Here is a 25,169-nt window from a genome sequence, read left to right on the forward strand (position 1 = left end):
CCATATTGTTAATCAACTTGGACGTCTTCATGGAAGGTAATCATTCACCTGGGAGAAAGAAAACGGGCACATTCTGTATTGCAGCCTATTCTGCAGGTAATTCAGGTACCAGGGATTGTAATACTGGTGTGCATTTTGATTTCTATCACAAGTTTTTTTTCCTGGCATTTAACAACCCTCTGCACTAGAGTAGCTAAAGCATATTCCCATCACATTTTCCCACTCTTCTTCTTTCTATATAACATCCTGTGTTATTCCCCTCGCCTTTTTTTGCAGGGGGTGGGGGTTGTGTTATTGTCCATGCCATCTGCATTGGACCTGTGCCTTTAGTAGTAGCCTCAGGTGACCTGAGAATCAGTTCTCAGTCAGGCCAGCTTTTGCTTTGCCAAATATTGAGGCTTTAATAGCCAGAAATAAATTTGGAAGGTTGTTGCTCCATAAACACCCAGTGGGACCTGAATGTTAGATTTAACAAAGAAATAAGTATGAAGGTTGTATCAAAACAGATTGCTTCCATAAGTAAACAGGATGCCCAAAGATGAGGAATACTGAAATACAGAGCAAGACACTTTGGAGAGATCTGATGAAACTGGTATCAGAGCTGTATCATTTCAGAAAGCATATATACTGCCGCTTTTTGTGTTCTAAACTCGGTGTTAAGTATATTTTATACAAGTGCTTGCTGTTGTTGGCAAATGCCACAATGCTGACTGCACTAAGGAACGAAAGCAGACGGGACACATTTATATCTGCAGGGATTAAATGGCATATGGCTGTAGCACGCTTTATGTTCTCGGAAATCTGCAAAATATACCAAGCAAGCCGTCTGCCTTGCAAATCTCTGCCAAAGGAATTGACGCATCCTGCAATGTTGGGAAGGCCATTTAGGCTATAAGCTTGCTATCCTCATATTCCAGTGGTTTCAGTGGGTGTGAATGAGACTCCAAAAAAAAAAAAAAAAAGAGAATAGATGGGTTGCTACTTTATTGCTCCAGTACTGGAACTTCAATCCTCTGCACACTTACTTGGAAGTAAAGCTAACTGAGCAAATTGGGACTTAACTTCTGTTACATCTGTGTAACAGCCTCATATAACCAACATGCATAAAGGAGTTAAAGCCATAGAGTAAGGCTGTCCTGCCAGGCTTAGCTAGGTCACTGCCCCCTACCTTGGGAGGAAAGTACCGGTAATCAAGCCTAATGTACCTCAGTCTACCTGAGAAGCTCAGTGTGTAAAGAAGTCTGAGCTGGTTACTTCAGGCTCAGACCTCATGGCTCTAACAAGCTTCTTTTGAGTTCCTATACCAATAATTTCAGAACTTTATCCACTGTAACTAAGCCAAGTTCTACTGTCTGAGTTTTCTGATTGATGCATGGAAAAACACATGAAGCTGACCTTTTGGAGAGTTTGCAAGTAAACCAATTTTTTTTTACTTCCCAAATGTGTGGTCTTTTGCTATGCTATAGGAAGAGGAGAACTTTGGAAAGATCTTAGAAAGGCATATTTTAAAGGTCTAACAGCCTCTATTTCCATGCTTTACTTTGCTGCATATATTGTGACTTTAAATCTCTGCTGGGGTTCTCTCACCAAAGAGTAAAGAGTAAAGGTAAAGGTCCAGTCGTGACCGACTCTGGGGTTGCAGTGCTCATCTCGCTTTATTGGCCGAGGGAGCCGGCGTATAGCTTCCGGGTCATGTGGCCAGCATAACTAAGCCGCTTTCTGGTGAACCAGAGCAGCGCATGGAAACGCCGTTTACCTTCCCGCCGGAGCGGTACCTATTTATCTACTTGCACTTTGACATGCTTTTGAACTGCTAGGTTGGCAGGAACAGGGACCGAGCAATGGGAACTCACCCTGTCACAGGGATTCGAACCGCCAACCTTCTGATTGGCAAGTCCTAGGCTCTGTGGTTTAACCCACAGCGCCACCCGCGTCCCTTGTACACCAAATACACCAAGTACACCAAAGAATATTTGCCCCAAACTCTTAGCATCCAGGTAGTATCCTTTCATACCTATGGTATTTTATTGTTCCTTGCCACCAACAACATCAGCACAGTCTCTTCCAAAATTTAGCATTGCACAGGACTTCCAACAGTGGTGGCTAGTCCATTAGGACAAATGGGGTGCTGCCCCACCAATGTCAGTTTCTGTTCCTTCCATATCCCCCCCATTCATTTTATAGCTCCATTTTGCTATAAAAGTGAACAAAAAATAGCAATGAGAGGCAAACAGTAATTAAAGCCTCTCCTTCCAGTGAAAAAAGAAGCTGACGCTGAGGTGATCAAGAGAGATTATTCAAGGGGCAATTGACACAACATTCACTAGCAATCTCACTGCCACACTTAACAGGAACCAATAAAACAAGCAGGGTTTTAATTAACATCCGAAAGAATATTTGCTGAATGGGCCTTCCTTGTGGCTAAACATTCTAGAGAGATCTTGCCCATGGAGAAAAGGCACTGCTCAGTAATATAACATTGTATTAAGTGCTGTGCGGAATCTCTATTTTAATTCCACTCTTGGCTAATTGTGGAAAAGTAATGCTTCAGTTTAGGAGCACTAAAGAGTTCCAGTTTGAAAGCTATCTCTGTTAGGGAAGAGAGCATAGTCAGATATGGTGTGACAGAAGAGGACGATATTACCACTAATAAAAAGGTCGGTTACTGGAGGCAGTAAAGAGTTGGAGGAAGCTGAATCTAGAAGAGAAGGAGGTGCTCTGAACTGGTGGTTTCCCAATCCAGGAAATAGGAAGGCAGCCTTTTCTAGATGGGGTTCCAGTCCACCTGAATGATCAGTTAAGTTGTCTGGGGGTACTCCTTGATTTGACCCCGTCACTGAGGTCCAGGTTGCCTCAGTAGTGTAGAGATTCTTTTTCAGATCCAGCTGGCTTACCAGCACTGACTGTTCCCCCTCAATATCATTTGGCAGGGGCTCAGGCCCCCTCAATGTTGAGGGGCTGGAGGAGGGAGAGTGTGGCGTGGGCTTCTTTTGAGCTTGAGAAAGGAGGAGCCGCTGACCATTGCAGCTGTGCCATGCTGGGCTCGATCTCCCGACTTTACAATGTCACGTGTGTGCTGTGTGCAAGATGGCGCCTCTGGCCACAAAGGTCCATTCTCTAGTGTGTGTCCACCTTGTATACTTTTCTAGGGAACATTCCCTTTGGTTATTGGATAGCCATAGCATCGGGATGCAGGTGGCGCTGTGGGTTAAACCACAAAGCCTAGGACTTGCCAGTCAGAAGGTCAGTGATTCAAATACCCGCGACGGGGTGAGCTCCTGTTGCTCGGTCGCTGCTCCTGCCAAGCTAGCAGTTCGGAAGCACGTCAAAGTGCAAGTAGATGAATAGGAAGGTGGGAAGGTAAACAGCGCTTCCGTGCGCTGTTCTGGTTCGCCAGAAGCGGCTTAGTCATGCTGGCCACATGACCCGGAACCTGTACGCCGGCTCACTCGGCCAATAAAGTGAGATGAGTGCCGCAACCCCAGAGTCGGCCACGACTGGACCTAATGGTCAGGGGTCCCTTTACCTTTACCTAGCCACAGCATCATTATGTATTTGAGAGAAATCAATATTGTGGAATCTCCACAATCAGCACATGGAAAGTCTGAGATTGTCTGGAGCAGGGTGGGTGGAAAAGCAGGAATGACAGCTCTCTCTGTCTAATTTTGTATTATGTCATACCCACATAGTAGCCATGTTGTGTTATGCTATGCCCCCATGGTAGCTATTTTGTGACTTGTGCCCATATCACTTTCTCAAAATTCAAAGTGTGTGCAGTAGTAAAAAAGGGTTGGTAACTTAAAACATTTCTATATTGCCATGCTCAGACTTTGAGGTTAGCTGGCTCTCCTGGCAATGTCAATGCTAACTGAGGTCAGGTGATAAATGACTTGCTGGGGGACCTTCTCAGCAATGGCACCCTGGCTGTCGTGCCACTCTCACCCTTGAAGTTTGGCTGGTGCCTATTTTTGTCTAATTTTTACACCAGTTGAAGATAGCTCTCTATTCTCCCTCCAGGCCTTTGGATAGACTTCTGAATACATTGGGCATTACAAATGTCAAATGAATGTACTGTTTATAGCTATATGTTGTTGTTACGTTGTATTTTATACTGTTGTGATCTCCACCAGGATAACTTCACAATGAAGGATGCAATATAAATCCTAGAAACATATACGTAAATAGACACTCTCCCTGCACTGCCGTTTATAATTTAAGAAGACAGTAACACTTATTATTTACACCTTAGGTGGATTATAATAACATCTCATCATTGCTTCACTTGCCAATCATTATTTACCATCCGTGACAATAGGAACCAACTCCTAGGAGCCAAGGCCCCTTCACCCTGCCCAACAAAATATTTGAAGGGGCTGGGTTCCCCCAAAGTTGATGGGCATTGCCATTTAAATGGTGTGCATCTGCTTACTTGCTCCACCAATATTTTATTCAAGTTGGCACCCCTGTCTGTGACACAACCATCCCTGCTTACTTCCAGGTGCCTCAAGCAAAAAATCTGCCCACAAAGTGGGATAGAGCCACTCCACTAGCTTCCCAGGAATGGATCTCTGTTGCTTACCAAAAGTGAGGGTGAGGGTTGAGGTGGCAGGGAGGTTGTCGTAGCGCAAGCACAACAGCAGAAGTGTCAGATTGGCTCCACCAATGCATTTGCACTGCAACAACCTCCCTGAATACCTCTTGTGGACCTTGACATCCCTTTCTCATGTCTGGCCCAGATTACAGGCTGTTAAAATTATCCCATAATAGCTAGTGGGAGTCGCTGAAAATACAATCTGCACCTATCTGTGTAGCTCTACCCTGAGTTGTGTTAATTGGATGGTACACAGATTGCACCGCATGGAATCTGCATCTGCGTGGTGCATTATTGGAGAACTTGAGAGCTTGTGTGCACATTTGTGTCTGTATAACTTTTCAGTTGTTACTCTGTAATTGTCCTTTTGTCCTTTTTTTTACTTCGGGTCTCTTTCTTGTCCCCGCAGCACATTTTCTTGGTTCCACATCAACTTTTGCTCAGGGGCTATATCTCAAGAAGAAGAACAGATAGCTTGATTAGATAGCCTAACCATGTACAACACCAACAGCTGCCTTGGTGACTTGCCAGGAACCCAACCGCTCTGCTTGCATAGGAATCTGCATAATATTATATTAAGAAAAATTAAATCTGGATGCAAACAGACAGATACAAAACACCCTTTGTTATGCTAAAAACCATAGGTGGGGTAAACAAGCTTTTCTCTTTACTGTGAGAACAAGTGACAGCTCCTTCAGTTCATAAAGCAGGTGACACGAAATCTACGCAAACTGCAGCAATAGCGAAGAACATTCTCATGTTTCCCCATTCCCTGGAGAAAGTTTGCAATAACGTACAGCTTGATAAGACATGCCTCGCTAAACATTTGGAATTGTTAAGCGGCGTTGAAGTCTAATAAAATGTAATGCTCACTTTACTTGTTCTCAAGTACAGAAAGGATGGTGCGTGCGTTATTTCCTCAAATGAGTGCACAGTGTAGTTTCGTTTAATGAACTTTGCGCAAAACAGACAGAGCTGAGCACACAAATAAAGGGATTTTCAAAGAGTCGCATGGAGTCTTTTTCTGCTAAGCTGAAGTCATCTATGCTTTAAGAATTAAAATTACATCTCTATTTCACTCTCACTCCAACATGGTGACCTCGTAAGCATCACCAGAAAAAGAGGACTCTGACCTGCGTGGAAATTATGCTGGCAATGCCAGCTGATGTTAACAAGAAAAAAATTCTGTGAATCCTGTTTTAAACATATAAATTAATATAGGCAGTCCAAAATCTCATCTAAATGAAATTTACAACTGTAAGGCACACATTCAGATGTAGAAAGAGCAGTGAGATCTTCAAACAACTGGGTGATAGATGTTTGTCCTTACAGTATCTTAGCTACCTTAAGGGCTTGCAGAACCCACATTTGTTGTCCACAAAACAGAGTTACAATGTCAGTGTGTGTGTGTGTGTGTGTGTGTGTGTGTGTGTGTGTGAACATCTGGAAATATCAAGGATTTCTCTAAGACAAAGTTGGTGTGAGCAGTGATTTCTGATTACTGGGTCCACTCCTGACACCAGTCATTCCCAAGTAACAGAACTGACCAGTAATTTGAACCTAGTTCTGTTGATATACACACAGAAGACTGAAAAACACTTGTCATAATTAAGATGCTCTCTTACGGTGCTTTTTTCTTCTTCCCATAGTCTCCCAGCAAGGTGAAAACCAAAGACGTCTCTACAGAGAGTTACTGAAGAACTATAACAGCTTGGAAAGGCCGGTAGTGAATGACTCACAGCCCCTCGTTGTGGAGCTGCAACTGTCATTGCTGCAGATAATTGACGTGGTAAGTTGGCTTCCTGTTCCTTAGCAGCTCTTAAGTAAAACAAATTAAAAATCAGTCGTGTGTAGAGCATTGTTGGTCCAGGTGAACAAGGATCTCTCAGCAGACCTGTTAAAATATATAAGTTAACCCAGACAACATTTCAACCACCTTATTCTAAAACAAGATAGTTAAAGGCAAATATATAACTTTATTGCAGTATGTCCAATTTTGTTAACATTTGGAGTGGGATTTTAATCATGTTTTTTAAAAATTGATGAGCCCGAGTGGTAATGTTATTCTTTAATTAAGGAATAGTCAACTCAACATGGTGCCTTTCAGATATTTTGGACTAAAACTCCCACCATGATTGACTGGCACATGATGACTGGGGCTGATGAGAGTTGTAGTCCAAAATATTCAGAGCGTACTGAGAGAGTTTGGATTTGATATCCCGCTTTATCACTACCCGAAGGAGTCTCAAAGTGGCTACCGTTCTCCTTGCCCTTCCTCCCCCACAACAAACACTCTGTGAGGTGAGTGAGGCTGAGAGACTTCAGAGAAGTGTGACTGGCCCAAGGTCACCCAGCAGCTGCATGTGGAGGAGTGGAGACGCGAACCCGGTTCACCAGATTACGATTCTACCGTTCTTAACCACTACACCACACTGGCTCTGCGCTGACTACCCTTGTTCTGATCATTCCACATCCAGCCTTTCTTTTGAGGACCTTTCCATGTGGCTTTGTAGCAGCTTAGCTTTTAAAGTAAACCCAAATGAGAATGTGTGAGATAAGTTTTCCCTCCTTTCAAAAGCACTCAGTGTTCTGTAGTCATAAAAATATGGCACACCCAAGAGAGAGAATGTTGCAGATTTATTTATTTCATAAAATTTATACCCCACTTGATTGTAAAAACAAAAACCTTAAAGAAAGAATAAAGCAATAAGATGATTGGTGTAACAACTATTTCAAACATTCCAAAGAACCTTCTACGTCTGACTCTTTGTGGGTGCTGTCACTAGAAAGCTTTTAACCACAAGAGAATTACAGGCGGATAATTTTGCCTGTCAAAAATGATTTTGTCAGTTTGCTTCTAATGGTTGTTAGCACGGAATCTCTGGGGCTGGGTGACACTAATTGCGCTTTAATTAACCCAAAGTTAAAGTGGGGAGACTGGTGATCCTGAATAGTGGTGGCAGCGGCAGGTGGGAGGTGTGTGACTTTGGGTATGGGGAGAATTAGTGATGGATGGTCACACATCAACCCCACCCCCATATCCAATTTCAAATGATTAAAAAACCCCAACAAAATTAATTGAGCAGATAGCCATTGGATGTCTGGAAATTAATCCAATTTTATTCTTGAATTAATTTTGAATCAGCAAAGCCTCTAGGTCCTGCAAGGTAATTAGGACATAACCAGGGCCCAGAGGCCTCTCTGCAACCCACACACTTCCAGACGGGATCCTCTCCTCTTCGCCTCTATTCAACGATGCCAGGTGGGGGGGATGGCAAAGAAGATCCCCTCCAGGTTAGGAGGGGGCACTGCAGAGAGGCCTCTAAGTCCCGTTTGCTCCCAGCCATCTGACTAGGGTGGAATCTGGACACATACCAAAACAAAAACAAAAACAAAAAAAAACGCTGTGAAAATGCTTTTTTTCAAAAAGCGTTTTTAAAAAATATATTGAATTTGCCATAAGCTCACAATCACCATCTAGTGTCACATTTGTATAATGTGCTTAAAATGCATTTAAATCATTATATTTGCAGCAGTATAGCTGAGTCCCAGGACTATTCAGGAACCTAGAGATCTCTGAGATATTCTGGCAGAGATTGGGCTGTAACTACAGTCCTATAGAAGTATCTGAGGAGTGGTAGAACAGGTTCTGAGGCCTTGGCATGGTTCTGATGATGCCATAGGGGCTGTTATGTATTCAGTGATCTGTGTTCACCTGAGCTTGAGCCTGGACTAGGATTCTGAGCCCCCGTGTTCTGATTCGATTTATGACATCCAATCACATACTATCTTCAGGGTTTGGTCTACTGGCATTGGCTCTTACGCACTGAGATTCACAGCTTGGGGGTTTAGACAGCCAATCACGTTGAGAGTGGGAGTGGCCTAGGCCTTTAGAAATACATATAAGCAGTTGTTTTGCCCTTGTTGTTCTGTTCTCTCCATAAAGTCTCTTGCTGTAATCACTACGTCTCGCCTCGTAGAAACCCACATATAGCATGCAGGGTCAACAGGTCCTTTCAATTCGTTTCAGTGTTTGTAGCTTTCACAGGGACTCCAAAGGAGTCACCGCAGATCTGGTGGGCAAAGACCTAGTTTGGAACTGCCCCTTTCACTGGAGGGAATGCCTCTAAACATTTGAACATGAGATTAGTCACGTGGCGGTATAGCAAGAGTTAACACAAGGAAGGTTTTTGGTGCTAACATTTAAGGTGCTATGCAGCTTAAAGGTAAAGGGACCCCTGACCATTAGGTCCAGTCGTGACTGACTCTGGGGTTGCGGCGCTCATCTCGCTTTATTGGCCAAGGAAGCCGGCGTACAGCTTCCAGGTCATGTGGCCAGCATGACTAAGCCGCTTCTGGCGAACCAGAGCAGCGCACGGAAACACAGTTTACCTTCCCGCCAGAGTGGTACCTATTTATCTACTTGCCCTGGTGTGCTTTCGAACTGCTAGGTTGGCAGGAGCAGGGACCGAGCAACGGGAGCTCACCCTGTCACGGGGATTCAAACCGACGACCTTCTGATCGGCAAGCCCTAGGCTCAGTGGTTTAGACCACAGCGCCACCCGCGTCAATATCACTAATGCTACAATATCACTAAATAGTAAATACTCTTGACACTGCGACGTTGCAACAGAGCCGTGGCGCACAAATGGTAAGGTTTTATTTCACAGAGCAGTCATGCCCCAAAAGGTCATTGAGATTCCTATCAATCAATCAGCACCATTGCTCAGCCAAATAAGCTGACCAAACTGCCAGGATTCCTGTAACTTTCATGAAATAGACTGTTCTACAAAGCTGCCTATTGCTCAGTCCCATGGAATGTTCTCTCCCACTTCTTAACCAACAGCGCCACCTGCACCCCTGCTATACAGCTTAGGGCTATCTTATCTGAGAGACCACCTTATATACCCTCGAGGTCATTGTGTTCTACGTGAGAGTTTCTAGTTGAAGTCCCTAAAATGTCATGAGCCCACTACACTCGTTGCAGGGCTTTCAGTGTGGCTGCCCTTGCTCTGTAGATACCACCGGTGTCTCAAAACAGTTGGATACATTCTTGTTTCAAGCTGCTTTCCCAGCTGGGTGAAAAGGTCTCCCGTGTCTTAGGTTTAGGTAGAAGAAAACTTGTTTCTTATGCTGTTAGTAGTTGTCATGTAAACCACCTTGAGGCCCATGTGGGAGGCAATTTATCAATTAAAAAATTAATAAATGTGAAGGTCAGAGAGTGCCTGGGTAGTCAAAATGCCTTCCCCCTCCCCCTTTAAAGCACTTCATTGCTTTTCCCACATATAAACAATGTTTTATTTGTTTGCTGCTGCAATGGTCAGCCAGCAATACAGTGGTACCTTGGTTTATGAACTTAATCCGTTCCGGAAGTCTGTTCTTAAACCAAAGTGTTCTTAAACCAAGGCGTGCTTTCCCATAGCAGCAGGGGACTCAATCTACAAATGGAACACACTCAACAGGAAGCGAAACATGTTCTGTTTCCAAGGCAAAGTTCACAAACCAAAACACCTACTTCCGGGTTTGCAGCGTTCTTAATCCAAGTTATTCATAAACTAAGCTGTTCTTAAACCAAGGTACCACTGTATGGGAATTCCAGTGTCCCAGGAAAAGCCAGGCAGTTTTTCACATCCATTCCTGGCTTACAATGAAATCCAGCAATATGGACTTGCTTGGCTAGTGACGGCCCCTTGCCATCCCTTACCATCCTTTCTGAGGATGTGTTTCACCACATCCTGAAGGATCAGAACTGGCAGTGCCACATACACCAAGATTACTGGAGCCCCCAAATCAGACCTAGACACTCACATTGACTGCTAGCGTGTCCTTTCCAGAAGAAGCTGATCGAATTACTTGAATTCTGCTGTGCGTTGCGTGCGCCTGAGTCCTGTATCTTAACCAGTCTGCTATCTAATTGTAATTGAGGACCAGAGGGGCTTTCATTAGGTGTTTCCCAGAATGTTAACACATGGCTTTGTCACTTTGGAATGCTAACTATGACTCTGAAATGAGCAGATGTCTCTGATGTTCCACAAGTAATTTGTTGATTAATTATGAAGCTTTTTAACCATTTTACGCAGAAGTATCTTGTATGTTGAAAGAAATGATGAGCCATGTGTTCCTATAAATGTTTCATCAGATGCAGTTCTTAGAGGGTTTTTTGTGTGTTTTTTTGCAAAGCTATAATTACAGCTTGCGTGCAGTGCCTTCCAAACTTGCCAGGCAAATGCGCGGACAGCTTACCTGCCATGCCAGAAGTCTGTGCAAAGTAATTGCATCAGCAAAATCTGCAATGGGGCTGATTTATCAAATGAGACCTCTCCTTCCCTTGGAACATCACCACAGCTGTGAAAAGAACAACAGTTGGGGGAGTTATACGCTGAAGAAAATCCCAGCTCTGCATTGCTCCCACAGTGACAGTATTTCTTCATTCTGAAAATCCTAGCAATCATTGGAAGAGTTCAACAGGTGTTACTATTATTGCTAGAGTTAGGCAATCACCTTTCATTCTGATAATTTTGTGTAGGAATTATATCTGTGTTGTGAGAACTCCCAGAGGCATTACTACCACATGCACAGAGATAGATTATGCCCCTCCTTTGGAGTCTCTGTAGAAGAGGCCTGGCCAATCATAGCCAGAAGTGGTGGGTGGGGTTAGTCCAACTGTTGGGGTCACCAACCTGGCCACCCATGGTTGCAGCTATGCCCACAAGTCTGTTTCTTTTTTCCTTATATGAGTGAATGGCAGCTATTTGTGTGCCCAGGTGGAGACCCCCAAACCCCAGGCAACACCCGGGTGGAATAATGACTTGTGACGTGTTATGGGATTAAAACTGGCCCCAACTTTATTAAACTTTCAGATGTAGGAAGACCTTGGCTTAGGCATTGGGTGTTCATTCCTCCCAGTCCCCAGCTGGGGATCTGGGGCACGTCAGGTTTATCCAATCTGTCTGGGGATTGGGCTGGCTCTGGAAGACATATGTTTAAGCAGAGAGCCCGCCCCCCATTTCACCGCAACACAGGGAAGTGCACTGATAACCTTTCAGCGTATGGCCAGTGACCCCCCTCAACACAACCCCTTTAACGGAGATCCCTGGGATTGCTGCCATGGGGGGGGGGGCGTGTGTCACCGCTTCATGCCCTCCCCTCCCATTTAGGGAAGATAGACTAAAGGATTCTGCCCAAGGTCTATAACCGCCACTCGAGACTGCAAAATTGCGGTCTCGCCGCCAAGACTACATACACCTGAAAAAACCCTTAGCAGTGCAATAACCATTCCAGGAGGGCATGCCTGATGTCGTCCAACCAGCTGTGGTGGTAAGGTGCACTCTGTCAGGCCTAAAAAGTTCCCTTCTGTAGGTTTTAATGTCCAGATGCTTCACAACTCGGCCCCCAAGACGCAAGATTGCCGAGCGAATAGCCCTGTTAATTTTTTCCCAACGTGTAATTCAGCCTGGATGGTTTGAGGACACCCCGCCATTGCAAACATGGAATAAGTTCTGACCAAAGGATGGTAATGTTAGGGTGCATGGCATGGAGTTACTCCAAGTCTGTAATTACCAGCACAACCAGATCGTTTTCGCCCAGGTGAAACACAACCACATCTGACGGGACACGAGACGCAAATTCCTTTTTTTGTTTGTTTTTTAAATATATCTTTATTAATTTAAAAAATACATTTATGAAAAACAGACGTACGTACAAGTAAACAAACATACAATCAAACAAACAAATAACAGAAAAATCAAACAAACCACCACACTATAAGATATAAGAAGATTAATATAATTATGATCATATATACTCCCGGTATTGAACACAATTACAAAATTTATAGAAAAGAAATTTAAAACTGACTTCCAGTTAATCTCACTGTACAGTGGTACCTCAGGTTACATACGCTTCAGGTTACACACTCCGCTAACCCAGAAATAGTGCTTCAGGTTAAGAACTTTGCTTCAGGATGAGAACAGAAATCGTGCTCCAGCGACGTGGCGGCAGTGGGAGGTCCCATTAGCTAAAATGGTACCTCAGGTTAAGAACAGCTTCAGGTTAAGAACAGACCTCCAGAACGAATTAAGTTCTTAACCTGAGGTACCACTGTACTTTGTCTATCCAGTACTTTATACCACACAGTTACATATTTCTTACATAATTTCTTTTTACCTCCCTACAAACTTATATTTATACAATACGGGGATCAGTCTAATTCTGCCAAGATGTTTCCTTTTATTCCATAGTTTTCTAAATATTCTTTAAAGATTCTCCAATCCTTATAGACTTTTTGTTTTGGTTGGCCTCTTACTCTTCCTGTCGCTTTCGCTAGACGCAAATTCCTGACGCAGTCTGGGAAGTAGGGTATCCCAACACATTCCGCGGTGGCCAAACCAAGTGATGTGGATCTTTGGTTGAAGGCCCAGATGTTCACTGGATGGACTCAGGGTTGCCTGGACAGCTGCCCGATGCTGTGGCCAGTTTGTTTTTTCCTTATATGAGTGAATGGCAGCTATTTATTCATATGGGAGAAAGAAAACATGGGTGCACCATTGGTGGGAGGGATCAACTTGCCCTTGGTAATGCTGCTGTCAGTCCCAAGAGGGAAATTTCCTTTAGCATCCATTGGGAGTTTTGTCTTGGGGTAGCTGACAGCAGCTGTGTCTCTGTGATTTTTATTGGGACCATGGCAGGGAAGAAAGGAAGTTCCCTTCTCTCACCTTTCATGTCATAGCCACAATGAAAATCCTCTCTCTGCTGGCTGTTATTAATGAAAATGAAACCGTCTCCTTGAGGCAATCAGCTTAGAGTCAATGCCTAAATAGCTAGGATCTGGTCTAAAATTTGAAGGAACCTATTTCAAATTCCATGCAATCTCCCTTCTGTCACGGGAAGAGAGGGCAATAAAGACAATTCAAATCTTTGTTACTTCTCGCTCTTTTTGTATGACTGATATATTTCTCAGAAGTGGCTCACTCTCTCCATACAAAGTATATATTTGAAACCCAAGCTTTTTTGAATTAACCTGTGTGCTACTGGCATCAGCACATTTTTGTTTGGTCTGTGTGGGAATTATTATTACTATTATTTTTATTTACTCAGAAGTCTCCCGGAGATAACAGATGAAAGCTTTTGAAAATGTCTTTGAAAAATAGTGTATGTCAGAGATAAGGCATACAATGCAACTGAATAGTATTCAATTGCTATACTTAACACCATGAAAATACTGCCAAACCTCAGCTATAGCTGATGGAGCTACAATTTTCAGGGGAGTCCTCATTTTATGCAGTAGCAATTATTAGTCTTTCCTGACTCCTGCTTAAATTTCTGATACAATCTAAGTTGTTTCAATACAAAGGCTCTTTGATACTGCTGAGACATTACTTTTCTACAATCAACTTGAAATGGAATTGAAAAGGTGGTTCCAACTTCTTAATATAGTGCTATATTATCTGTCAGTTCCCATCTCGTTGACCACCACCCATCTGTGTTTAATCAAAATTAATTCCTCCTTGTGGCTTCCAGTTCTAATTGCTTCCTGTTCAGCACGGTGTGGTAGCAGTATAAATGATAAAGGTAAAGGTACCCCTGCCCTTCGGGCCAGTCTTGACAGACTCTGGGGTTTGTGCGCCCATCTCACATCTAGAGGCCGGGGGCCAGCGCTGTCCGGAGACACTTCCGGGTCACGTGGCCAGCGTGACAACGCTGCTCTGGCGAGCCAGAGCCGCACACGGAACGCCGTTTACCTTCCCGCTGGTAAGCGGTACCTATTTATCTACTCGCCCCCGGGGGTGCTTTCGAACTGCTAGGTTGGCAGGCGCTGGGACCGAGCAGCGGGAGCGCACCCCGCCGCGGGGATTCGAACCACCGACCTTTCGATCGGCAAGCCCTAGGCGCTGAGGCTTTAGCCCACAGCGCCACCCGCGTCCCCTAGTATAAATGATAGTTGCTCCTTAATTAGTCGGTTCCTGTTCCCTGCTTGGCAGGGGGCTTCAATTACAGTTTTCTCTCCATGCTACCCATTTCCTCTGTTTAAATTGTGAAATACATGAGGCAGTGACTGACTAGTTCTGGGGCAATTGCTGATGCCACACTGCACTGAACAGGAAGCAATTAGAGGCAGAAGCTGAATGGAGGAATGGGCTGATTAAGACCCCAGAAAGCTTTAACAGTACTTTGCCAATCCCCACTAGGCAGTGTGGCATTGCAATATTAATCAGATTTCGGGAAAACAAGGAAACGACACAGAAAATCATGGAATGCAATAGGCTCAGGGGCTAGTCATGATGTTGTTTGAGATCCCGCCTAACAAGCAAGTGAATAAAATATGGCTTGCTTGCTTGTTTGTTTGTTTAAAACAGCTAGTGTGGAAGCAGATGTCCCAAGATACTTTTTCTTCAGGCATACAATCTGTCATTGAAAATTACAGATTTCTGCCTTGCCATGAAACAGGCTGCAAATTACCATGACAGACAGATTGTGCAAGGCAGAAATCTGTAACAGGAGGAGTGGTGGTAGTGAGTTAGCAACAGTTGGAAGGTGATAATATATTGGAGGTACCGCAGTTTTCCGTGTATAAGTCTAGGTTTCCCCCCTTAAAAAACAAAGTGAAAAATTAGGGGGGCATATTATACACGGATATATCTTTCCCCATTTTCTTAAATCTGAGTTCCCAAAAATAGGGGGCGTCTTATAGACGGAAAAATACAGTAGCTGCCACCTTCAGAATATTGTTGCCTCCAGTGTCCCTGGCCTAGCGGAATCTTCCACCTTCACTACCAAAAATGGATTGTATCTAGCAATCTTTGGTGACAGCTTTCCGCAGCAATAACTCAGTTCTGTAATATGTTTTGGCAGAATCTGCTTTTTCCCTGGGAGATCTCAGGAGAAAGTAGATAATGTTGGAGCAAACATGGTTTATTGGGGTGGGGTGGGGGTTGCAAAAGAGAAAAAGGGTAATGGCAAAAGCTGTCTGGGATCATGTGCAGCAGTCGTGGATTAGGCTTGGCCAGGAGGGATGGACGTGGTCACTTAAAACATTTTCAAGTTATTCTCAAACCCCCCCCCCCAGTACTAAGCCAAAACTCCCTTCTTACAGAGACTGGTATAAACCAGCTGTGTGTTCTCAATCAGCCTTCATCAACTTGGTGACCTTCAGATTTTTAATTTTTTTTTACCAAATCTATCAGTCCTGTAGTGAAGGCTGTTCTAGACAATTGGCCCTCTTAAGTCCAGAACGTGGGGAACAGCTCTTTATCAATATATGACACTGCCAAGAATTAGTCATTGGTCCCAGTTTTTTGGAGCACATTTGCTTATTTGTTTTGGCCTCCAAGACCCACCAGCCCCAGCCTTTACGGTCAATGGTCAGGGATCATGGGAGTTGTAGTTCCAGGTTGGGTAGAGGGGAGTGGATTGCCGAAGATGTTAGAAACCATTTGATAGAAAATCTGAGTTGTGTGACAAATTCCTGCACCTGCTCCTGAAATTTAAAACAAACCTCGAAACTCTCTTTTGGCACAAATCTATCATGTTTATCCCCAAGTGGGATTATTGGAGATGTCTAGGAGCGTTGACCTCTGCTTCCATTGATGAGAGTTAAATCTAGGGGATAATTATGGAATGGGCATTTCCTTCCAAGCAAAATTAACTCTCTGGTTTGGTTATTTTGTGCTTTGAGTAAAGCCATGTTTAAATCTCTGCAATGGCTTATCGTTTGGGGGGCGGGGCAGGCTAAACACATCCTTACAATGCAAGATGTATTGAAATCCACTGTGTGGCTTTCTTTGGATGCACAGTTAATAGCTTCATTAAAACTCTTCCAGGGGAAGATATTTCTCTCTGAGGTTTCCAATAATTACTGCATTCAGTGGTACTCAAGATGGCACATTGCGGGCAAAGAGGTCAAGAAGCTTCATTACTCTCTTGGCCTTCCTATTCTCACACAGTTCAAAGTATTAACTCTTGTTCAGAAGCAGCTTTGGAGTGACTGAAATGCCTGAAATACTACCAAAAAGGAAAGAAGATTTTGTCACTTTTCACAGTCTTCTTTTGTGCTGACATGAAAGTTTGGCATTTCCCATGGGGCAACTTGGGGAAATGGATGCTCCTAAATGAACATGAGACACTTTCTTCCATGTTAAAAGTCTTTCTTTATCTTGGCCAGGGATGGGGAACCTGTGTGGTCTTCCAGATGTGCTTGAACTCCAACTATCATCAGCTCCTGCCAGGTTCTCCATCCATGATCTAGTGGGGGTGGAGATAGATTTACATTATATCAAATAAAACATTAATATCTGTGACTGTAAACAGGAACATCATGATTCCTGCTGCCCCAATTTTAATTCCCTCTTAAAGGCTACAGTGCAAGAACTGAACTTTCTGGCACCAGTCTTGTAGTTTAGAGAGAAGCAAGAAGGACTTCCATGATGGTGAGGTTGGTGGAGGAGGAGAGCACAGCATTCAGCAGGCTAGTACATCTTTTTTCTTTTGCAGACTAGGGATGCGGGTGGTGCTGTGGGTTAAACCACAGAGCCTAGGACTTGCCGATCAGAATGTTGGTGGTTCAAATCCCCACGACCGGGTGAGCTCCCATTGCTCGGTTCCTGCTCCTGCCAACCTAGCAGTTCAAAAGCACATCAAAGTGCAAGTAGATAAATAGGTACCACTCTGGTGGGAAGGTAAATGGCATTTCCGTGCGCTGCTCTGGTTCGCTAGAAGTGGCTTAGTCATGCTGGCCACATGACCCGGAAGCTGTACACCAGCTCCCTCGGCCAATAAAGCGAGATGAGCACCGCAACCCCAGAGTCGGTCACGACTGGACCTAATGGTCAGGGGTCCCATTACCTTTAACTCATTTAAAAGAGTGCTATATTTAAATTTTGATTTGTAAAATAGATTGGCTTTCATTTTTTTAAAGGTTTAAACCACCTTTCAGCCCAGAAACAGATCTCCAAGGCTGCTTATAACAATTTCAAGATATCCCCAGCCCAACTTAAAACAGATTTGTAAATAGCCACATATCTCTGGTAAATAAGAGAGCTTCTTCCTGGCAATAAGGTTCCCCCAAGTTGGGGAAAACTTATGGAAACTTAACGAGAACTGAGTGTCACAACTGAACATGTGTAGGCTACCATTTTTTTAAGTGGGCTAGTAAATTGTAAGCATTTATTTGCAAGGCTGAGTTAAAAGCAGAACTAACACCAATAATAGCAGTGATAATAAAAGTTAATTAATGACCATTAAAATCACTAGAAAAGAAAAGGTACCCAGCCAACAAAAAAATAATCTAGCAGCAAGCATTAAATTAGCTACACTGGTGAATTTAATTTAAACAAGTGTTCCATTTTGGCACAGCTGCAGACATTCTGATTTCTGTAATTTTGCCAGATTTTGTAATCCTTGCTCCTGGTTCATTGGCTGCATAATCTGGCTGAAGGCCCTGCGAGAAGGGAATTTGGACAATTTCCCCTTTTAGTGTCTTTTGCAGACCAGGAAATCCAATATCTAGCACAAGCAAATGTCCTTGCAAATCTTTATTTTGAAACACCCCCAGATCCAGGGGATCTAAAATTGAACTGCAGACAAAAGGCAGTTTCTTGTGTCCCTATGTAAAATCCAATCTGCAAGGCAAGAAGACTGCTTTGCTGACAGTATTTTTCATGTAGTTCTGTTGAAAGGGTTGCACAGTCTGTTGGAGGGCAGCGATCCTGGTGAAATTTGCAAACTTTGCCTTTATCCACCCTGGACGCAAGTGATGCAAAATAAGTTGTATGTGTATGCAGCTGGTGTGTGTGTGTTTCTTTTTCGTCCCCTTTGTCTGGAGAGGCAAATCTGAGCAGGGTCAGTTATATTTGAAATCACTTCCACGTTGGAAATTGCATGTAGCCACAGTTCAGCAACAGCTTTCATCTGCTGCATGTATTCGTGTAAAAATAGCAACGGCATTCACGGAGGGTGATTGGGAGTTGTAGTCCAGCAATATTTGGAGGGGCGCCAGACTTGCTATCCCTCTTCCAGGAAATAAGAATTTCAGAGTTGAGGTAGAGCCTCTCATAATGCTTCTCCACGTGTCTTTAGTCATCTTAACTTGGCACACAGGCAGTCTACTTTGAAAAATGTCCCTCCTCAGTTCGTCAGGAGAGAGGAAGTCTCTTAGGCAAGCCGGGCCTAGATTGCATAAGGATTTTTAGTGCATCCATCAGAGGCTCAGAAGCCAATGGGCAACCAGTGCAGAAACAATCTGATGTCAACTTCTTCAGAAGGTGGGCTACAGCATCATGGAGAGCCAGGATGGGGAAAAGGTTGCAGCTTGTGGTTTATTATTCACTGTTGGTACACAATGGCACACAGATTGTCAGGAAAGAAAATGGCACCCCTAGAGGCAAGAATGAGAGTCCATCATGTAAAGGTGTTGCCTTTTGCTGTATCATTTAATACCTGAGTGGTTGTTTCTCTGGAATGAGCAATGGCACAAATCTCAATAATTTTGAGAAAATGTATTAGTCTTGTTTTGCGGATTGTTGTACACAAAGCTATAGCCCTTCCAGATGTGACGGGACCACAGCTCCCATCACCTCTGCCCATTGGCCATCCTGGCTGTGGCTGATGGGAGTTGGAGTCCAATCATAATTCCCCCACTCCTGAAGAACTCTCACAGTGCTTTGGCCCAGTGCCCCAGGGGTTATGTTACTTGGTTATTGTATGAGAAGCAGTGGATAAATTCCAGAGGCCCATAACATGGTCTTGAGAATGAGCCTGTGTGAAGTCTTCCACAAAGGGAGGCATAAGCAGACAGACTCCTCTGGATATGGGTTCCCTGTTTCCATGAGATGCTCTTCTACTAAGAGCTCATCCAGACTTCCGTTTGTGCCTATCTTCTAGGCACAGGTTCATTCTTGAAAGCTCCGTGTCTGAGAATTCTCCGCGACCCATGTTTTCCCTGTGAAAGCCTGACATTCTTTACCGCTGAATTGGAGCAAACAGCAATCTCCAAAAGACCTGAATTATTGTTTGTTCCAATTCTGTATTAAAGAGTGGATTTTCCTGGGGAAAGTGGCAAGGCAAAAAAGCCAACAACCTGTGCCAGTTATGGACTATGCAGAAATGGCAATATTAAAAGATCAAAATTATGATTATTTTTTTTAAAAAAGAGAAGAATGGAGGCCCTTTCTGGACTATTTGGAAAAACACAACAAATAAATGAAATCACAGGCAGGATTTGAGATAGGAGCAGCAGAATGACAATGATAAATAATTGTATTTTGGTAATAGGGATTTTGGTAATAGACGATAATTATATTGGAAATTATATTGGAAAAAGCGCAGACCCTATGCTTAGAATTGTGGCACAAATGGAAGTCTGGATGAGCCCTAAATTGGAAATAGCATTTTAATGGGCAGAAAAGGCTTCCTCCTAGTTCAAGGGTACCTTTGGGTCTAACCCCATGTCCTGGCTGAAGGCTGTCCGTATGCTTGGCAAGTCAAGAAGCAAGATAGGATTGCATTCTTAGCTGGACGCGGGTGGCACTGTGGTTGAATCCACTGAGCCTCTTGGGCTTGCCGATCGGAAGGTTGGCAGTTCAAATCCCTGTGTCGGTGTGAGCTCCCATTGTTCTGTCCCAGCTCCTGCCAAGCTAGCAGTTCAAAAACATACAAGTGTGAGTAGATAAATAGGTACCGCTATGGTAGGAAGGTAAACAGTGCTTCCGTGCGATCTGGTTTCCGTCACGGTGTCCCGTTGCATCAGAAACGACCACATGACCCGGAAAACTGTCTATGGACAAAAGCCTGCTCCCTCGGCCTTAAGCGAGATGAGCTCCGCAACCCCATAGTCTCCTTTGACTGGACTTAGCCGTCCGGGGGTCTTTTACCTTTGTATAGAGTAATAAACCAAGATTTCAAAAAGGGAATCAACAACCCACCCTAAATATCTTATAATATACAGTGGTCAGCACATTATTCCCAGCATTAACATCTGGATTCACGGGATAAAACCATAATCCTTATAGTACATCCTGTACAAATCTTTCCCAACCAGTTAACTCCCATTGTGTAAGCTTGGCCGCCAAGATTGAAACATACAAAAAACACGATGCAGAAAGCTACAATAATGAAAGGATTATCCATCCAGTAAGTATTTTTCATTTATAAAGTATTAATGGAAAATGACTATAAAAAGATAAAGGGGGCTGTTTTGGTGTATATATGCAGAAGGGGGGAAATAATGCCCTCTCTGCATTTGCAATTACATATCTGATCCTCTCACAATATAGCTACGCTAAGTTGCATTACAGAAAGAGTGGGAGTCTGCCGTGTTGCTGCATTTTAAACCTGCCTATTTTCGCTTTTTATCATGAGTGGGTTCTCACATACAGGACTCGGGAATCACTTGAAAGTCGGGGGAGTTAACACCAAGGAAGCAATTCCCAAATGGTGTTCTTGTCTTGTGCATCCCAGTGTGTTGCAAATGAATGGATGTGTTCTGTTAAAATGTAGGGATGAAAGACATCTGAAGAAGTGTGCATGCACATGAAAGCTCATACCAAGAACTAACTAAGTTTGTCTTTAAGGTGCTACTGGAAGGAATTTTTTTATTTTAGCTTCTAGGGAAGTTTATTTTATGTCTTCCACTTAATGAGTTTTCAGTTCACATATGTCATTTCCGGCCGCAGTTTTTGCTTTCTGATGGCACTTTCTAATCTATATTATTACGGTCGATGACCAGCATTAAGAAATGGGGATCAGAAGCACATAGAACATATTAGATGACCCTTTCTATTCTAACTTTCATGGTGCCGGATGAACCATAGCAGGGGTGGCCAACATGGTCACCTCCAGATGTTGGACTACAACTCCCATCAGCCCTAGTTAGCATGGTCAATAATCAGGGATGATGGGAGTTGTGGCCCAATAACATCTGGACGGCACCACATTGGTTACCGCTTAAGTATAGTTCTGACGCAACATGTATTTGTCCTGAATTGCAAAGTTCAAAGCCTGGAAGGAACCTATATAGGCATTTAATCAACCCATAATACCCAAACCCTTCAAAGACAGATGTTTGTCTCGCCTGTTTTCTGAAAAATCTCTGATGGATGGGATTTCACAGCTTCCTCCGGCAATTTTCTGTGTTTCATGATGTACGCCTATCTTTAGAATAGCCTTCCTTCAACTCAACCTCTTTCAGCTTTAAGTCCTCCAACGCCTCGTCCTTGATCATGCAGAACAATTTCTCACTGCCCCCCTTTCCTATATTTGAAAGCTGCTAATCCAGTTACTTTGAGGTTTGCTTGTTCCCTCCACCCCAAAATCAGCCCCCTCCTTCTCATCTTGACGCTTGCAATGTGGCACAGCAATAACAATGAATAATGAATAGAGTAGAAATAACAGCTGGAGCCGCGTTCCCTTTATTGCAGCACCTGCAAATTTTGGTGTGAAATGTACCACTGAATACTTAAGATGACAAGTTGCACCAGGGAAACCCATATCCAAGTCACTGATGGACGGTGGGCAGAATATTCGGCTGACTAGGGTAGAATCTTTAGTCACCAAGATGGTGATGCCGGCTCACGCTTCTGGGCAAATCGTTCTCAAGAGAGGTTTGCTCATTTTGAGGCTCCATCTGTGGCGTGCGCTTTTGACCAAATCTCGTTGCTCAGGCGCAGAATCACCACCTCCATCCGATTTCGCACCTTGGTGACTAATCTATAGATGACTTGCAACAGAATGATGTGCTAGCGGCTTCCGTTGCAAAGCACTGCATCTGAGGAGATTGTCTTTATTTTATGTGTTTTTAGCAGTGACATAGGGGGAATTTTTTTTGTCAGGGAACAGGGAGGGCCAGAGGTCACAGCTTGCAAGGGCAGTGCCGCTGACTCCTTCCCAAAGCCAAACAGGCTTTGGGAAGGTGATGGAAGGGCTCTTGGGCCCTGTCAGAGCATCGCAACTCCATTCCTATGCCAAGCAAAAGTTTCCCTGGCTTTGGGAAAGAGGTGTCAGGCTTTAATATTTTAATACTCTAGTTGACTGGGTCAAAAACTTCACTCTTGTGGCCTATCCCCACAATACCTACTCACTATGGGCCCTACTAAAGCAAACAGTCTAACTGGTCAGCATCTAAAAGATATTGAGCATCAGAACAACCTGGCCACTATAAGGAAATTCTGCCCTTGGTACGTTCATTTTCCACTCTCCATTTTGATTCTCTGGCCCCATATCTGTACAAACTTATTATCCTAAAATATAGACGTGCTTCTATACTTTCAAGACTGGATGTTTTGCCATCAGTGGTACTTGAGGGTTGATTCCAAAAGATCCCGCCTGAGAAACGTCTTTGCCCCTGTGGAGATGGTAGCACCGAAACAGCGGCACACGTCCTCCTGTCTTGTACTCTCTACAAAGACCTGAGGAACGAGATCATCACCCCACTCGTACTAACCATCCCAGGGCGCTCAACCACTGCCACAATGTCCTTTCTTCTATCAGGTCAAAATGAGCAGATAACAGCAAAGGTTCATAGCAGGGGCGATCAGAATAAGGGCCAATAACTGACTGCTGATTCAGGACTTTAAATTGTGCTCTTATATCAAATTTCCTTTTCTGCGTATGCTGTAATGTTTTACTGTTGCTATGGCCACTGGCTAATGCGAATACAGTTTTATCTATCTATCTAATTGACAGGGAACATTTAGGGGCCTAGCCTAGTCAACTGACCATTCATGGCTTTTTGATTCACAAATGTCAACTCCAACAGTAGGTTTTGCTCTCTGTATGCAAGTCGCTACAGGGAACCAGGCAGGGGGCCTTCTTGGTAGTGGTGCCCACCCTGTGGAACGCCCTCCCACCAGTTGTCAAGGAAATAAACAACTATCTGATTTTAAATGATCTATAATGAATTAAAAAAGGTATTCAAATATACCTTCCTTAAGAAACCCAGAGGCCTTCCTTTTGGGCATTGTCGGCCAGAGAGTGCCAAAGAAGGATAGAATTTTCTTTATGTATGCTGCAAGAATACTTATTGCAAAATACTGGAAGACAGAAGATTTGCCCACTCTGGAAGAATGGCAGATGCAACTGATAGACTACATGGAATTGGCAGAAATGACTGGCAGAATCCGAGACCTGGGAGAAGAGACAGTGGAAGAGGATTGGAAGAAATTTAAGGACTATTTGCAAAAGTACTGTAAAATGTACGAATGTTAGAACGATGCAGGATAGAAAGATAATTTGGCATTAGTAACTTAGTGGAAAGAATTATGTAAATAACTGCATTATAAGAACAAAGATGAATTATGATTAATATTATGTCAAGTTTAAATATTTAAATATTTGATAACAAAGGGTAAAATTGGAGACATAATATTTGAAAAGTACAAATTAAAATAAGATTTGAGAGAAGGTGAAGTACTGCTGAACACGACTTTGTAAACGGGAATGCAGGAAAGGGAGATGTGAGGGAGTCTGAAAAGAAGAATATGGAAACTTGGTTTTTGAAATTTAATCATGTTGTATTTCTTTTGTTATGTGTGTATGTTTTTTTCATTTTTCTTTTTTGGTGATGGTGTTTTATGTGCTTGGTGTTATATTGTTTAAAACCTTTAATAAATATTTTATTTAAAAAAACAACTATCTGATTTTAGAAGACATCTGAAGGCAGCCCTGTTTAGGGAAGTTTTTAATGTTTGATGTTTTATCGTGTTTTTAATAATCTGTTGGGAGCCGCCCAGAGTGGCTGGGGAGGCCCAGCCAGATGGGCAGGGTATAAATAATAGATGATGATGATGATGCCAAGTGTTGAACAAGTGTGAGTGAACCAACCCCTAGCTGTTATTCCTGCACTGTAGCAGGTTGGTTCCTTCCAGCTCTACAATTTTATGATTCTGTGTTGAGGGCAACTTGCTACTCTCTTGATATTCCGGATTACAGTCCCCATCAGTCCCAGCCAGCGCAACCATAGTCCAAAACATTTGGAGGGCACGGGTTTGGCGAAGACTGGCGCAGGAGGCATCTTCCTCTCCAGAGTGTAGCTGGCTTGGCAGTCATTCCATCCTCCTAGGGAATAATGGAAATTGTTGTGTAGTGGAGGACAAGGCTATATTCTACCTCCACTTCCTCATTCAGAGCTCCTGCTTGCATGCCTCCCATGGGCCACTGTGAAACCAGAATACAGTGGTACCTCGGGTTAAGAACTTACTTCGTTCTGGAGGTCCGTTCTTAACCTGAAACTGTTCTTAACCTGAGGCACCACTTTAGCTAATGGGGCCTTCTGCTGCCGCCGTGCCACCAGAGCACAATTTCTGTTCTCCTCCTGAAGCAAAGTTCTTAACCCGATGGAATATTTCTGGGTTAGCGGAGTCTGTAACCTGAATTGTACCACTGTACAATTGTGGGCTGGGGAATAGGGGGCTGTTGTGTTGCTGCTCTTGTTAAACTATGGGGAATCAGGTCTATCCTTGCCGATCTACTGCAGGTCACACAGCTAACTCTCAGTATATCCACATGACTGGAAGGAACTGAGCAGCCCCTTCCTCCTCCAGCAGCTGCTTACAGAGTTCTTGCTTCAGGTCAGAGAGAGAGAGAGAGA

At 43.6% G+C, this 25,169-nt stretch overlaps 1 protein-coding gene across 2 annotated transcripts in view; it reads left to right on the forward strand.

Annotated features, from left to right (window-relative positions):
• Positions 1-25,169, forward strand: part of LOC309521869 (neuronal acetylcholine receptor subunit alpha-7-like) — a 105,651-nt gene that overhangs the window by 23,156 nt on the left and 57,326 nt on the right. For both annotated transcript variants that reach the window (XM_082204969.1, XM_082204970.1), the window contains exon 2: positions 6,241-6,380. In XM_082204969.1, coding sequence (XP_082061095.1) covers positions 6,241-6,380 — 140 coding nt within the window. The remainder of the gene's footprint in view (positions 1-6,240; positions 6,381-25,169) is intronic.

This window comes from Podarcis vaucheri (assembly GCF_965113315.1).
Source record: "Podarcis vaucheri genome assembly, chromosome: 17".
Lineage (NCBI taxonomy): Eukaryota > Metazoa > Chordata > Lepidosauria > Squamata > Lacertidae > Podarcis > Podarcis vaucheri.